This window comes from Lathyrus oleraceus, chromosome 2 (assembly GCF_024323335.1).
Source record: "Lathyrus oleraceus cultivar Zhongwan6 chromosome 2, CAAS_Psat_ZW6_1.0, whole genome shotgun sequence".
Lineage (NCBI taxonomy): Eukaryota > Viridiplantae > Streptophyta > Magnoliopsida > Fabales > Fabaceae > Lathyrus > Lathyrus oleraceus.
Window position 1 is genome coordinate 338043753 of NC_066580.1, and position 18002 is coordinate 338061754.

At 37.7% G+C, this 18002-nt stretch overlaps 2 protein-coding genes across 6 annotated transcripts in view; both read left to right on the forward strand.

Moving 5' to 3' along the window:
* Positions 1–9396, forward strand: part of LOC127119394 (uncharacterized) — a 61197-nt gene extending 51801 nt beyond the window's left edge. Inside the window, exons 2-4 of the mRNA XM_051049623.1 lie at positions 7808–8015; positions 8436–8897; positions 8981–9396. Coding sequence (XP_050905580.1) covers positions 7808–8015; positions 8436–8897; positions 8981–9065 — 755 coding nt within the window. The 3' untranslated portion in view covers positions 9066–9396. The remainder of the gene's footprint in view (positions 1–7807; positions 8016–8435; positions 8898–8980) is intronic.
* The window catches only part of LOC127119392 (putative disease resistance protein RGA1), a 70957-nt gene that overhangs the window by 31229 nt on the left and 21726 nt on the right, over positions 1–18002 (forward strand). The gene's annotated exons all lie outside the window — the stretch shown is intronic.

Sequence of the window (18002 nt, forward strand, 5' to 3'; positions counted from 1 at the left end):
ATTGTCTCTACATCTTCACTTGGTCCTTGGGTCCTTGACTCTGGTGCATCTGATCATATGACTGGTAATAAATCTCTTTTATCTCATTTGTCTTATTCTGATTCTTTGCCTTCTGTCACTGTGGCGGATGGTTCTAAAGCCAAAGTTCAAGGCCTTGGTCAGGCACATCCACTTCCAAACTTGTCTTTAGAGTCTGTCCTTTACATTCCTGGTTGTCCCTTTAATCTAATATTTGTTCACAAGCTTATTCGTACTCTTGATTGTTCAGTTCTTTTTAATGCTAATTCTGTTCATATCCAGGATCGACGTACAGGACGGACGATTGGAGCAGGGAGTGAAGCTGGAGGATTATATCATCTTTCTCCACCGGTGGCCTGTGCCTCTATTGCTTCTCAAGAACTCACACATCAACGTTTGGGTCACCCTAGTCAAAATAAAATGCGTCTTTTAGTTCCTAGTCTTTCTAAGCTTTCTTCTTTTGAGTGTCAGTCCTGTCAATTAGGCAAACATACTCGTAGTACTTATTGTCAACGAGTAAATAAAAGTGTTGCATCACCTTTTGTTTTAGTTCACTCTGATATTTGGGGTCCTAGTCGTGTGAAGTCTACTTTAGGATACTATTACTTTGTAACGTTCATCGACGATTACTCACGATGCACTTGGTTATTTCTAATGAAAAATCGTTCAGATGTTTTCCGTATATTCCAAGAGTTTTATGCTGAAATTAAAAACCAGTTTAATACTACCATTAAAATTTTACGCACAGATAATGCTCGTGAATATATGTCATCCCAGTTTCAATCTTTTTTAACATTACAGGGAATTATTCACCAATCATCATGTGCTCATACACCACAACAGAACGGTGTTGCTGAACGGAAGAATCGTCATTTAGTTGAAACTGCACGGACTCTTCTTCTTCACCACAATGTACCCTATCGTTTTTGGGGTGATGCTCTCCTCACCGCATGTCACCTTATCAACCGAATGCCTTCCTCGGTCCTTCAAGATCAGATTCCATACTCTATCTTGAATCCGGAACACGATCTCTACCCCATTCCCCTTCGTGTGTTTGGTTGCACATGCTTTGTTCATGATCTTAATCCAGGTAAAGACAAACTTTCCGCTAAATCTCTCAAATGCATTTTTCTAGGCTACTCACGTATACAAAAGGGATATCGTTGTTTTTGTCCTCAACTTCAACGGTACATTGTCTCTTCCGATGTAACATTTTTTGAAGGTTCTCCTTTTTTCTCTGCCTCTTCGTCCTCCCAGGAGATTTGTAATTTAGATGATCAAGATATCCCTTCTGTCATCCTCACACCCATTAAACCTCCTTTGCAGGTATATCAGCAACGCACAGCGCGTCCATCGGCAGTTAGAGATGATATTGATCCACCAACACCATCTCCTACTCCAATTGTTCCTCCAGCTACGTCACCTGAACTTGACCTTCCAATAGCATTACGAAAAGGTATTCTATCTCATAATCCAAATCCTAAATATGTTTGTGCTTTAAATTATGACAGTCTATCTACTTCCTATGTTTCTTTTGTGTCTTCTTTGGATTCTGTGTTTATTCCTAAGTCTATAGGTGAAGCTATGACTGACCCCAATTGGCGTCAGGCGATGGTGGAAGAAATGACTGCATTGCATTCAAATAACACTTGGGACATTGTTCCTTTACCTCCAGACAAAACTACAGTGGGCTGTCGATGGGTTTATACAGTGAAAATTGGACCAAATGGTCAGATTGATCGTTTTAAAGCTCGTTTGGTAGCCAAGGGATACACACAAATATTTGGCCTTGATTATGGTGACACCTTTTCTCAAGTGGCCAAGATTAGTTCAGTCCGTCTCTTCCTTGCATTGACTGCTATTAATCATTGGTCGCTTCATCAGTTGGATATTAAAAATGCATTCTTACACGGAGAATTGGAGGAGGAAGTGTATATGGATCAACCTCCAGGTTTTACTATTCCTGGTAATTCAAGATTTGTTTGTCGGCTGAATCGATCTCTTTATGCGCTAAAACAATCTCCACGTGCTTGGTTTGGTCGCTTCAGCTCTGCCTTGATACAGTTTGGTATGACTAGATGTGAAGCAGATCATTCTGTTTTCTTCCTTCACTCTTCCAACGGACAACACATCTTTCTTGTGGTTTATGTTGATGAGATTGTTATCACTGGAGACGATATAGACGGTATTCAGCGACTCAAAACTCATCTTTTCAAAAACTTTCAGACAAAAGATTTGGGTCCACTCAGATACTTCTTAGGTATTGAGGTTGCACAGTCCTCATCAGGAATTGCAATTAACCAACGTAAGTATGCATTAGACATCCTAACTGAAACTGGTATGCTTGACTGCCGTCCGTTTGATACTCCTATGGATCCCAATGTCAAGCTTCTTCCGGGTCAGGGGGAGTTGTTGAAAGACCCGGGAAGATATCGACGTCTAGTGGGTAGACTCAATTATCTTACCGTCACCAGACCGGATATTACTTTTGCAGTGAGTATTATGAGTCAATTCCTTAATGCTCCTTGTGATACTCATTGGAATGCCGTTATTCGGATTCTCAGATATATAAGGAATGCACCAGAAAAAGGCCTATTATATGAAGATAAGGGTGATGCTAAAATCACTTGTTACTCAGATGCAGATTGGGCAGGATCACCGTCGGATAAGAGATCCACTTCTGGATATTGTGTTCTTATTGGAGGAAATATGATCTCATAGAGAAGCAAGAAACAAAACACAGTTGCATTATCTAGTGCTGAAGCTGAATATCGGGCTATGGCAGCAACCTCAAAAGAACTTGCTTGGCTTAAGAATTTTCTCTCAGAACTTAGGTTCGGTGACCTTCAGAACACAAAACTCATATGCGACAATCAAGCGGCACTCCACATTGCGTCCAATCCGGTTTTCCATGAACGGACCAAGCACATAGAAATAGATTGTCACTATGTAAGAAACAAGGTACTGTCGGGAGAAATAACCACGGAATTTGTAAAATCTGAAGATCAATTGGCTGATATGTTTACCAAGTCTCTCAAGGGTTCTCGAGTGAATTGTATTTGTAACAAGCTCGGATCATACAATATATACGATCCGGCTTGAGGGGGAGTGTTAAGAATATGTTATCAATCAATTAGTATTGATTGATATTCAATTAGTCATAACTGTAATTGATATTAATTCCTATTGTATATTCCCTATTTGCATATAAATATACACCATGTGTGATCATATTAGACACACAGAGATACAATTACAATAAAAACTATATCGTCGACATAAACAAGTAAAGTAGTAAGGGTATTATCATGGCATTTGGTAAATAGCGAATAATCAGCATGCGAATGATTATAACTTAGAGATATTAAGGATTCAGACAACTTGAAGTACCATTTGCGGCTGGCTTATTTAAGGCCATAGAGATTCTTATTAAGTTTGCAAACCTGTGAGGAGGAAGAGGAATGGAAGAGATTGTAACATTGAGGAAGCGCCATATAGACGTCCTCGTGTAAATCCCCGTGTAAGAAGGCGTTATTAACGTCTAGTTATTCGAGATGCCAACATTTGATGGAAGCCAAAGCGAGTAATGTGCGGACAGTGGTGAGCTTGGCCACCCGTGAGAAGGTGTCAAAGTAATCCACTCCTTCGAGTTGGGTGTAACCTTTGGCGACTAAGTGCGTTTTGTACCTGCCAATAGAACCGTCAGCAAGATATTTAATGCAATATACCCATTTGCAACCAATAAGAGTTTTGTTTGGGGGAAAAGAACAAAGGGTCTATGTGTTGGTATCCTTAAGAGCCTTTAATTCAATCTGCATATCCTGAAGTCAACAAGCATGCTTGGTTGCTTGGTTAAAGGTGGTGGGTTCATGTATGGATGAAAGGGATAAGCAAAAAAAATTGTAGCCAGTATTGCAGTTGTCATAAGAAAGAGCGGAGGATAGAGGGAAGGAAGCTTGAGGTGCAGGATAGGAAGATTGGTTAGATTTAAGGAGGTTACAATGATAGTTATACAGGTAGGAGGGTTGTTTGGTTGGTTGAGTGGAGCACCTAATGGGAGTAGGTTGAGGTAGGGCAGTTGGAGAGTTGGGTTCTGAGGTGGCAGAAAGGTCATTGGCAGAAGGATTATTTGATAAAATAGGTTGAGGAAGGGTGGGTGTAGAAGGGTGATCATGTGGAGGATCATCTTGAGGTTGAATAGGTGGGGATGCAACAGAAGCAATAGGTTCAAGATCAGTGGGGTCGTGATTAATGATGTATGGTGGGGGAAGAGGGAAATGGTCATTGGAAGTGGAGAAGTGGTAGCAAAGCTCATAAAAGCAAACATTCTTGGAAACAAGAAATTTGTTAGGAGAGAAATCATATAGTAAATAACCCTTGGTGCCTTCTTAATAACCTAAAAATACGCAATTGTGTGCACATGGATCAAATTTAGTGTGGTTTTTATGGATAGTGGAGGCGTAGGCCAAGCATACAAAGTTTTTAAAATAAGTATAATCAGGTATTTTGTTATATAAGAGATAAAAAGTTGTTTACACCTTCCAGACTTAGAGAAACTTCCTTCCATAAAGAATCTAATAGTATCTAACCTAAGTCATGTAAAATACCTATATGAGGAGTCATGGAATGGTGGAGTTGGAAGAGGTTTCACAAAACTAGAAAAATTGGTACTAGAATTAATTTTCAGTGACCTATGGGGTCCTGCCCCAGTCAAATCATCCTAAAACTTTACCTACTACATCACCTTTGTTGATGCATACACTAGATTTACTTGGATCTATTTGCTCAAAAATAAATCTGAAGCCTTAACTATCTTTAAACAATTCAAAGTCATGGCTAAATTACAATTTGGATTTCCTATTAAATCTGTCCAAACTGATTGGGGTGGTGAATTTCGCCCATTTACAAAATTTCTTTCTGATCTTGGCATTATTCATCGTCTAATTTGCCCTCACACCCATCACCAAAATGGTGTAGTGGAGAGGAAGCATAAACACATTGTTGATCTTGGTTTAACTCTCTTGAGTCATGCCTCTTTACCTCTCAAATTTTGGGATCATGCCTTTTTAACTGCTGTCTACCTAATAAATAGGTTACTAACCATGTCTCTCAATCAACATATACCATATGTTGTCCTTTTCAATCAAAATCCTGATTATAAATTCCTCAAAGTCTTTGGGTGTGCTTGTTTTCCTCTCCTTCGCCCATACAACTCTCAGAAATTTGACTTTAGATCCCATGAATGCCTTTTTCTAGGGTACTCTACAGCTCACAAAGGTTACAAATGTCTCTCCCCAAGTGGTAGAATATTCATCTCTAAAGATGTCCTTTTCAATGAGTCCAAATTTCCTTACAATGATATTTTTTTCCTAATGTTTCTCTCCCCTCATCAACCATTCCATCCTCTTCTTCATCTAAAGTAACCCTTAACACACAAGCTCTCCCTAATGTTTTTCCCGTTCCTACTGCTTCCACTACCTCACACTCCTCTTCTTCTTCTCAATTCAATTCCAGCCACACACCTACTGCCTCTGTGTCAGCCAACCCTATAACACAAACAGCCAGCACTAATCCTACTCCTTCACCCTCTTCAAAGGCCAACAATCAGCCCACTACTACCACTTCACCATCCTCCTCCTCTATTTCTGCTCCTAGGGATCCTAACCTTCAGTCTCTCCCCACCAATACTCATCCTATGACTACTAGAACTAAATCTGGTGTACCCTTACCTCGTCTAAATCCTTCCATTTTTCTTGTCATCAAGTCCATGGATTTGACTTTAATGAAACTTTCTCCCCTGTTATTAAACCGGTCACAATTAGAATTATTTTGACTCTTGCTCTCACTTATAATTGGCCTCTGCAGCAATTAGATATAAACAATGCCTTTTTGAATGGCATTCTTGAAGAGGAGGTTTATATGATGCAACCCCCTGGATTTACTGCCCCTAATTCATCTCTGGTTTGTCACTTGCACAAGGCCTTGTATGGCCTCAAACAGGCCCCAAGGCAATGGTTTGAAAGACTCAAAACCACTCTTTTATCCTTTGGATTTCTGAACAGCAAGTGTGATACTTCATTGTTCATCTACAAGCATCACAGTGTTGTCATTTATATGCTAGTTTATGTTGATGATATAATCATCACAAGAAACTCTCCTCCTCTCATCAAGCAAATTACTCAACAACTAAATCATGTGTTTTCTCTCAAACAACTTGGTGACTTGGATTATTTTCTGGGCCTTGAGGTGAAGAAATTGTCCAATGGTAATCTCCTTCTCACTCAATCTAAGTACCTAAGGGACTTGCTAATCAAAACTGATATGGAGAATTCCAATCCAGTTGCTACTCCTATGGCATCCACCACCAAACTCATCAAAACAGGGTCTGCTGCCTTGTCTGATGCCTCTCACTACAGGTCCATTGTAAGGCCCCTGCAGTATGCAACAATTACACGCCCAGAAATCTGCTATGCTGTTAACAAAGTATGTCAGTTCATGGCACACCCCTTGGAGTCCCATTGGCTAGTTGTCAAGCGTATTCTACGCTACCTAAAAGGCACTATCACCTCGGGTTTATTGTTCACTCCTGCCTCCACTGTTCCGTTCTCTCTGCAGGCCTACTGTGATGCTGACTGGGCTGCTGACCGAGATGATAGAAGATCCACCTTTGGGTCAGCTGCGTACTTAGGCTCTAATTTGATCTCTTGGTGGTCTAAAAAGCAAACTGTTGTTGCTCGTTCTAGTGCTGAGGCAGAATATCGCAGCTTGGCGCACACCACAGCTGAAGTTTTATGGGTTCAAACTTTGCTAGCTGAACTAAAAATTCCCTTGACAACTCCAGCCATCTATTGTGACAACCAAAGCACAGTTGTTATGGCTCATAACCCTGTTCTTCATGCGAGAACAAAGCATATGGAAATTGATCTCTTTTTGGTAAGAGAAAAGGTCCTTAATAAGTCTCTCACTGTCTGCCACATTCCTGATGTTGACCAGACGGTTGACATCCTCACCAAGCCTCTCTCAAGTTCAAGATTTATGGAGCTCAACAGCAAGCTCAACCTGTCTGCCTCAAGTCAGCCTTTGCAACCACCTTGAGCTTGTGGGGGAGTATTAGAGTTATATCTTAGGATATGAAAAATCAGCACTATAGAATAATTAAGGTCAGCCTTAATTTAATAGAATAAGAAAAATTCAGCACTATAGAATAATTAAGGCCATCCTTAAATGTAGAGCTTGAATGATTCAACTCTTGAATGTTCAACTCCTCTTGTATAAATAGAGCATCATGCTTCATTCCAATTCAATATAAAAAAAAATAGAATTAGTTTCTCTCTTTTCTCTTTTAGCTTTCTATCTCTTCTCTCTCATATCTCACTTTAATACTTATTGAAATTTAAACACAAAATAACCACCAAATCACCTAACAAATTATGGTAATTTTTTAAAAATGATTTATATATATACTTTAATTTTTGGCACCCCTCAAAATTTTCTTCAAGATCCGCCACTGATCGTAAGTAGCATCAATGCTTATTGGTTGGTACAATCAACACATAACTTGTGCACCAGTGCTTAGTTTTAAAGGAATTTCTCAAAAAAATATTTGCCTCTAGACTTCTGTTTTTTTATCTTCTCAACATTTTTGTAATTTGACTTGTACAAAACTGCACAGCTGGTATGTTAATGGTTATTGGAAAGAATTTGAAGACTTGTAGAAAAAGGCTGGGGTCTAGTCCCAGACTGTCTTCCTATTCCTTTTGAGCTTACAATATGAAATTTCACTTTGCAGATGAAAAGGCTGTTCCTATCGGAAGCCAAGTGCGTTTGGTGAATCTACCAAAGAAAAGGAAAATTGATAGGGATTTGAAATCAGCTTTTCAAGGGATTCCGGGTATAGTAAATATAGTCCCTGCTGTTATTGGAAACAAGAAGACAAGGGATCCTATCTGTAAGGGTTTTGCTTTTGTTGATTTCAAGCATGAAGAAGATGCAGTTAGGTGTGTTCTGAATTCAACCATGTAACATTAATGGAAAATATAGGAATAGTATGTTTAAATTTAATACATACAATGCATAACATTATTGTAATGAAAAATATATCATTGGTGATTTCTTCATGAGTTTTGACAATGTTAAAAGTGTTTTATTTTAAATACATTGGGTTTATCATAATGATAAATATTTGAAATTAGTAAAAGATGGTTTGCTTTTCTTGGCCAGTTTGTTCGAGCTTCTTTATGTTATTTTACTTGACTTAAATGAAGTGAGGGCATGCATGTAGCATTTGGATCTATTAAATTTTGATCATTGTATTTGTGACATTGAAAGACTTTGCTTCTTGTACTGCTTTTTCAAGTTGTTTTTTCTATACTAGTCTCTTAAGTTTATTACTAACTCAATTGCTCTCTATTCTTCAGGTTTGTAGAGTTATACACCGGACAAACTATTACTTTTGGCAAAATTCAGAAGCAGATAAAATGCGAGCTTGTAAATGCACGGTCTTCCTCTTCTTCTCTGAAATTAAGAAAAAATCTCAACACTACTCTACCTCTCTTGCCTTCCTTCGAAGAAGATTCAAATGAGGATTTTGACATGAACGATTCTGCCCGAGGTACCTGGGAAGAAACTGATTTAGATAATGCAGATGATCAAAGGGAAAGTGGTGGGGAGAATGAAGAGTTTGTCACTGCTTCGAATTTGGATAGTGATGACAGAGTAGAAATGGCAAATAATTCTGAAATCAGTTCACTTCCCTCAAAGCAGGTTGTTGGAAAGAAGAAAGCATCTGTCAAAGTTGGACAAAAGAACGCCCCTAAGCAAAAACCAAGTACAAAAGAGAATGCAAAAAAGGTTTTAGATGTTCCTGTATCTGCGAAAAGGTGATTTCCCTGTGCATCATAGTTGTTTTTAGCATGAATTCAATTTTGTGTTCATTTCTCATGTATTGTTGACTCTGGTGCAGGTTAAAGATCAAGGAAAAGGCTGTATTGAGTGGTGTTTTCTCCAAGTACGGATCAAAAACTGCCATGGCTTCAAAGGATAATTAGAAATTGTTAACGACCAGTCTAAACCATCACCCAGAATACAAGCAGACTTTTTAGTTGGCCTTGAAAGTCAATTTTTGATTAGTTTACCATGTAAAACTGTGTTGAATCTCTATGACATAGTGTGAAGTGGACAGAACATTACAACAAAATTTGATCTATGTAACCGGCACTATTTAGAAGAATGAGACTTGATTGTTGTTATTGCTGTACAATATAGTAGTGGCTTAGTGCAGTATCGTTGTACTATAAATTGATGATCCTATTAATTGTAATGAATATCAAAACATTCTTTTTAATATCTAAGGCATCGAGTGGGATGTTTATGTGACTATCTAATGTAGAAGTTTAAATGTAAGATTCTTGGGTTTTCTTTTTTTTTTCTTCATAATCTTGGGATCTTTTTTAGAGTGTCTTTTTGAAGAGTTTTGGAGAAGATTAGTTTTGAGTTTCTTTTTTACTTTTTAAAAAGGGAATCATTAAAGACATTTTATGGATTAATATCACACCCTTTGTGAAAAATAAAAATTGTTCTAAGATTTTGAAGATACATTATCGGACGCATCCAAGATACAATCGTTTTTGAATTAAACCTTAAGGCTATGGTAAAAAACAATTAATGAGATGCATCTACGTCAAGTTTCAACATATTGATGTTTCATTTTTTACTTACAAAGATGTAACTCCGAATGATATTTAATCAAAAGGGTGTCAAAATCCTTTCTCTTTCCTTACTTCTCATAATATTCTCAAACTATCCCGCTCTCATCTTTTAAAATCTCTTAACTAACATTTACTCAATCATTCAAGTCACTTCAAATCTTCTTCCATCAACATCAAAACGATTAAAGAACTCATTCAACATCAAATTTTAGTAACATTTGGTAAGTTTTTTTATTTTTCCATCAATATACATAGAAATTGAGCATTAGGTTGTGTAATAGGTAATTTAGAGATTTTTTAAATTTAAAATAACCACTTTTTTCAATTTAAATACCAAAATAACCAATTTTTCAAATTAATTACCAAAATAACCACTTTTCCCTACTGATGTGCCAGTTGAGCTGGCGCATCCAATAACCATTCAAAGGAGGCGTCACTGGAGTTGGCGCATGCTTGCAATGACATTGCACTTATGCGCCATTGGAGCTGGCGCATGCATGTGTGGTTGAGTATGTGCGCCCATGCATCTGGCGCATGCATGTGTGCTTCTGCCATGTGTGTGTGGCGCCTATGACATTGACACATGCATGTGTGGTTGAGTGTGTGCGTCCATGCATCTGGCGCATGCACGTGTGCTTCTACCATGTGTGTGTGGCGCCTATGACATTGACGCATGCATGCATGAGTTCATCTATAAATACCATGCGCATCTCCCATATATTTTCAGACAATTTCTTACCCTCCTTCCATTTCCTTCATTTTCCTTCAATCTCCTTCAATTTTGTGTTCTTTAACTATATCTGAATACATTCACAAGAGAAATGTCGATTTAATCTTTTCAGCAGTGCAACCTCTGATAAAGATTCGATTTTGGAATATAGAATCGTTGGAACGTCTTAATCAGACGTTGAACCGTTGGTTAGATGGAGAAATTGCAGATGGTGAAAGGATTAGAAGAATTCAATGGCTTGAGTTCACGTTCAACCAAAATGGAGAAATGCGTGTATGGGTGAATATTAAGACTGACAAAGACGTTCACATGATGATGTATAATATGTTCAAAATTATTTTCATGGTTGTAATCGCATAGTTATAGTAATGATATTTTATTTGTTGTAGTTTGTTGTGTTGTTGTTTATGTGTTTCTTGTGTTGTATTTCACTACGCCAAATAAGGGAAAAGAGGGCGCTTTTTTTGGCCTATAACAGCGCTTTAAAGCGCCCTCTAATCTGGCGCTGGCATAGGTAAAGACAACGTTTTTTTTCCTGGTGAAAGCGCTCTCTAAAGTGGCTCTTTAAGCCCTTTAAGGGCCACTTTAGAGGGCGCTTTTTAAAGAAAGCGCCCTCTAAAGTGGAAACTTTTAAGGGTTTAGAGGGCGCTTTTACTGGAAAGCGCCCTCTAAAGTGGAAACTTTTAAGGGTTTAGAGGGCGCTTTTACTGGAAAGCGCCCTCTAAAGTGGAAAATTAAAGGGTTTAGAGGACGCTTATTTTGGAAAGCGCCCTCTAAAGTGGGTGGTTATTTAATTTTTTTTTTTAAAAAGCGCTATATTTTTTATTTATTTTAGACAACCTGTATATTGAAGCAGTACACCTAAAACTGTATAATTTGAAGCCTTTTTTCACACATTGCATTCAACAAGCCTTATATACAACAATCCGTACATATACAACAATCCACTGATATATAATCGTTTAACTTCTAAAGATTCTAAATATACAACCAATTCATAACTTAAAAAGAAATAAAACTAAGTAGCAAAAGCATCTCTGAGATGTATGTTTTTTTTAGTTCTTTATTGTTAACTATGAATAAAACTAAGTAGCAAAAGCATCTCTAAGAATATGCATGTCAATAGCAGTACTCAAAAGATCTTTAAAAACCCTAAGGATATATGTTCAAAGACTCCAAAAAATTACTTTGAAGTATGAGTTCTCTACCAAATCCAAAAATGGAGTTGATAGCCAGTGCAACAGCTAAAACGATGTCAAACGGGGTGGCTTCTGCGTAGTCTCGCCTTAATACATCAATCTGCGCTTCTTTGAAGCACCTTGATACTGGTAGATGATGCTGTAGAGGCACTGCCTAAGATTTATGATGTCAAACATCTCTATAAATGTTAAATCCGCTGTCCTGGATTTAGCACCAGCATAGCGCTGGTACTCCTCAAACACAGAAGACAGACACCAGTTCTACATCTTTCTGAAGCAACCAACTACACAACCTGTTCTATGCTGCATTACAGAAGAAAAATCATCTTTAGAACAAACAATTAGGAATTCAAAACAGAAATTCAGAATTGAGAAGATAAACTTGCAAGTGATCAATCTTATACCTTTCCTCGTTTGCAATGAATCAAAACAGGGTGATTTCTCACATCTGAAACCAGACAAAATTAAGGAATTAGATATCTAACAAACAAGAGAAACACCAACAAAGATATACAAAAAATCTGCATTTCAAAGTTAAATAAGCTTGCTTCAAATACCAAGTAAAATTTTCAAAGCCTCCATAATAGAATCACTGAGAATAGGTAAAGAAACTTCCTGCAGAAAAATACAAAGATTTATTAACTCTAAAATAAAAATAAAAAAAAGAGATAAAACCAAAAATGAATCACCAATCCACATAGGTCAAATTTCATGATTATTAGCAGCTAACACCAACCCATATTTATGATAAACCCCAAACCCCCTTTTTCCCCTAATTATACAATTAAACCTAAAACCCTAATCTAATAATCTGCAAAAATAACACAATCACAGAAAAAATTCAAACTTTGAGTAATACACACACATTTCATGATTTCAATGAAATTTCATTAACAAAATTCAGAATGATTCAAACAATCACAGACTTTTTAACAACAATCAAAACCCAATTCAAAACATCATACATTGAAATAACATGATTAAACACATTTGAACACATATATGATGAATACGAATATAAAAAATTACCGTTTTCCCCTCAATTCCAAATTGAAATAGACGAATATTCTGTGATTTAAGAAACTCCAAATTCTCCTCCGGATAGGGTTCAGGACACAAGTATCTGCATCAATTCGAAAAAAGTTTCACCCTAACCATATATATATATATATATATATATATATATATATATATATATATATATATATATATATATATATATATATATATATATATATATATATATATATATATATATATATATATATATATATATATATATATATATATATATATATAGTATCTGCATCAATTCGAAAAAAGTTTCACCCTAACCATATATATATATATATATATATATATATATATATATATATATATATATATATATATATATATATATAACATCAATAAATCAATAAATAAAGAGTCATTTTAATCATAGTTAACAATAAAGAACTAAAAAAATGGAACAGTTGGTGAAATTTAACCCATAATGCCTAGTCTCCATTGCTAGCATTGCAACACAATAATTATTGTTGAGAATACTCAATAAATGTATGAACCAAGAAAAATGAAACCAAAAATGAACAATAGCGAACGTCAGAAGAGAAACCAAGTAATATGAAGATTAGAAAAATACCTATGGTGTCAAAATCGAACAGCTAACAACGAATTAATAGAAGGAGGAAACGTCGTAGATCTAACAGAGGTGGAAGGAGAACGCCTTAGAAGTAGCGAAAATCGTAGCAGTGAGAACCCTAACGTGAAAAAGAACGAAAATAACAGAGAGTGAAATAACAAAACATGCAGTATGTTATAATTTTAATGTTTACTAAAGGGGACCTTAGAGGGCGCTTGTGGCAAAAAAGTGCCCTCTAAAGGGGGCCTAAGAGGGCGCTTATGAAAGCGCTCTCTAAGGCTTTCCAAAAGCGCTTTATAAATTGGAAATGCACATGGACTTATAGAGCGCTTTTTTAAAAGCGCCCTCTAAGGGTAACCTTAGAGGGCGCTTTCTAAAAAGCGCCCTGTATTGTTGTCCCTCTATCTCCTCCTTATTTTTTCGCTTCACCTTAGAGGGCGCTTTATTACAAAAGCGCCCTCTAAAGTGCGCTGTCTATTCTAGTTGTTCGCTCCTTATTTTTTCGCTTCACTTTAGAGTGCGCTTTTGTAATAAAGCGCCCTCTAAGGTGCGCTGTCTATTCCAGTTTTTGGCGTAGTGTTTGTTTGTGATGGTATTTCCTCACAAAATTATCATATGAAATAAAATGTTATTTTTAATATAAAACAAAAGAGGTACAATTAAAATTATCATGTTGTGTTTGTTCCAACACTAGGACAGTTAGTACGATTGTGATCGGCTGGTGACATGAACTACATAATCAAACCATTTTGTTCGCCGTATCCATTTCGGTTCGAATAGGGGTGTTGTTTAGTCGACCATTTTTCTTTCTTCGCATTACTTCATTGTGCCAGAGAATGTCCCCTTGATATTCAGACCAGTAATCCTCTTTTGCTACCACTGAAATGCTAATTTTGTAAACATTTGACAAGCTTATGATTTTGTAAACTTCGGATAGTAAGTAGGATGAATCCCGTCGAACCTTTGAACATGCCGCTATGCCATGGGAGCAGGGCATACGAAAGACTTGAAACTTTCCGCACTCGCACCAACCTCTATCTAGTTTTACTCTATATTATCCCATCGACATGCCTTCGTTGTGATACATGGAGTCAGCAACACCGTAGCAACCTTCAGTATGGTCAAACATCATGACCACGTGTGTGTTAGCTTTGGCAGCTTTGTGTCTAATGAGTTTCATTGAAGCATCACTGAACAACTGCCTAGATTGTAACACTGAACTCAATTTGGAACGTCTTGTCTCAAACATCACCCCTAGCCTGAAATATGTTGCTTGCACTAAAGCGGTTGTAGGTAGGTTTCAAATGCCTTTGAAGACAGAGTTCATTGATTCCACAAGATCTGTTGTCATGTGGCCCCAACATTGACCGTTGTTGTATGCCCTAGTCCACTTCTCCAATGAAATACTATCGACTCACCGTACTGCATCTGCATTTGACAATCTGATGTCTTCGCGGTAGTGTTTGAAAGAAGGTTCTGTTAATGCATAACCTGCGTTGACAACCTTCTTCCGCAACGTTTTGTCTTTGATATCCCACATAAATTTTTGAGCGATATTGTCTAATACAGTAGACATGCATCGATGGAGGATCCTTCCAGCCATTATCAATGTTTTTGTAGGCAAATACTATTGAAGGGTGTCGGTCAAAGATCAAACATAAGTTAGCTTGAGGAGCAACATGCAATCGAAGATTTTTTAGGAAAAAACTCCATCCCTCAACAGTCTCCCCTTCAACTAGGGCAAATGAGATTGGAAAAATATTATTGTTGCCATCTTATGTCACTGTCGTCAGTAGCATTCCTTTATATTTCCCGTACAACCATGTACCGTCACACTTGAGGATGTCTACATGTTGTTAGGTCTACGTATCGATGATAAGACCGTAAATGGTAGAGTTAACCAGGATAACTCTATATGCAATGAATTGTTAGGTGCCCCTTTGTGTAACACCCCAATTAAAATAAGATAATTATTTAATTTAAATTAATATTTTATTTATTAATTTAATTGAATAATTGGAATTTTGGATTATTATTATTATTATTTTGGAAAATATATAAGTGAGAAATAAGGAAAATGAGTTCCAATTGGTAAAAAGGGTTTTACGTGAAAAACACAGAGAAGCGATTGAGAAAGTGGAGAAAAGGGAAAAGAGGAAGAGCAAGAGCAAAGGTTGGAGAAGAGAAAAGCTTGGAGCTCAAAGATTTGCCGGATTAATCAGGTAAGGGGGGTTTATCGTCGTTTAATGGGTATTATGGGATTGCATGTAATGGGTAGTGATAAACCGTTGATTTGACCCTAATTGGGATTTGAAATGCTGAAATATTGTGATGAATAAGTTGTGTAAAAGCGGTAATTGAATCGATAATTGTGTGTGTCGTAATTTACTGGACGTGTAGCTTTTTACGGAATTTGATTCGGAGGTCCGGAAGTCCTCCAACGGCGGAAAATGCGGAGAATTCTGCATTCTGCCTGTGTTAGCGCAGGAACTGTTGTTTTGTCTGCGTTAACCGGTTAACCCAGGGCGTTAACCGGTTAACACTGTTGTAAATTGTGAAATTAGTGCTGTTTTGCCTGCGTTAACCGGTTAACCCAGGGCGTTAACCGGTTAACATTGTTAAGTTTTGGGCAGTAAGCGTGTTTGTCCTGCGTTAACCGGTTAACCCAGGGCGTTAACCGGTTAACACTGTTGCAGAGTGGAAAATTGGTGTTTTAAATGTTGTGAACTTAATTGAGGGTTGGCCTATGTTGGCTTATGATGTAATAGGGATAATTTCTCGCTGTTTTGAGCAGTATAGGTATCAGTAGAGTGTGCCAATACCGTGGTTGATTATTTGGCATGGCATGATATGCTTATATGATAAATATGTTGATGATGTGTGAAAAATGCATGATGTTGTGAATGTATATATTATGCATGTGTTGTGAATGGACTATTTTATGGCTTAGAGTGTGAGCATGTGTCCATTGTGGATTGTTGTTGATGATGTTGCATTGCTAGGTGAATTAGCATGTATATTGTGGCCTTTATGGTGGTAGCTAATTCCCATGGTGAGGAATTAGTGAGTAGATCATTGTTGATTGTTGTGATGTTTGCATGCTAGGTGATTAGCGTGCATAGCATAGCCCTTGGGGTGGTAGCTAATTCCCATGGTGAGGAATTAGTGAGTGAGTCACTAGGTCTCAAATGAGTGGGACTAGTGAGCTTGGTAGCCGTATCTGGGTTTGATCGGTGAGTTGAACTATATGTTCATGAATAGTCGGTACCGCATGCATGGAGTCTCATTGCATAATGTATGTATGGCATATAATATGAATGGATGTATTCCAGTATTATATGTGTGTTGTGTGTTGTATGTTGCGAGTTGTGTTGATGTTGAGTATGATGTTGAGTTGATATTGCCGTTACTGAATGTGTAAATCTGATTTGGGTGATGAAATGTGTTATTTACTTAGCATTACACGTTGTTCTATAATGCTTATTATATCGATTGAGGAACTCACCCTTACAACTATTTTTCAGGTAACGAGCAGTGAGTTGAGTAGAAGCTAGTGCTATGGAGTTTAGTGTAGTCTCCTTAGTGGGTCATGCTCTGATAGATGTAACATCGGGACGGGTTGTTTTCCCTTGTTGGAAAATTTTCATGTAATGCGTTACATGTTTTATATGCTTGATGAGATTTCTATCCGCTGCGATTTATGCAAAAATGTTTATTTTGATTAAATAATGAGCATGACTAAATAATCATGGTGAATGGTGTGAAATATTGTGTGACACCCTTGGTGCATAATTACTCTGATTGATATATGTTGTTATTTTAATTAAATATTTGGGGTATTTTAGAAGGGGGTTACATTAGTGGTATCAGAGCATAGTCGGTCGAGTCGAGTCGTAATTATTTTGTTTCCCTTGTACGGGATAGGTGTTGTGTAACCCTATCAGTACTTATTGTTTTAGCTTGTTGGGTTTTCAGAATATAATGGCTGGAAGAGGTAGAGATGATGCCGCGATTGCTGAGGCTCTGGGTATGCTAGCTGGAGTACTTGGAGGGAATCCGAATGTTGTGGGAATGGGAGCTGCTCGTCAACTGAGTGAGTTCCAGAAGAACAATCCTCCAATGTTCAAGGGAGCATACGATCCAGATGGTGCTCAGAAGTGGTTGAAGGAGATTGAGAGGATCTTCCGAGTAACTGAGTGTGCTGATAACCAGAAGGTCAGGTTCGGTACCCATATGCTGTCAGAGGAAGCTGATGATTGGTGGGTTGCTACCCGCACTGAGTTGGAATCTGCTGGGAATGCTGAGATCACTTGGGCAGTGTTCAGAGAGAGATTCCTGAGGAAGTACTTTCCAGAGGATGTCAGAGGAAAGAAAGAGATAGAGTTCTTGGAATTGAAGCAGGGCAATCGGACTGTTACTGAGTATGCTGCTAAGTTCACAGAGCTGTCGAAGTATTATACTCCCTATGATGAGGCTACTGGGGAATTTTCAAAGTGTGTGAAGTTTGAGAACGGGTTACGTCCCGAGATCAAGCAGGCTATTGGGTATCAGCGGATTAGAGTGTTTTCTGATTTGGTTGACTGTTGTAAGAGTTTTGAACAGGATACCAAGGCCAGAGCGGAAAGCTATCAGCAGAGGGTTGATAGGAAAGGCAAGAATCAGAATGACCGTGGAAAACCGTATGCAGTTGGCAAAGGTTTTCAGAG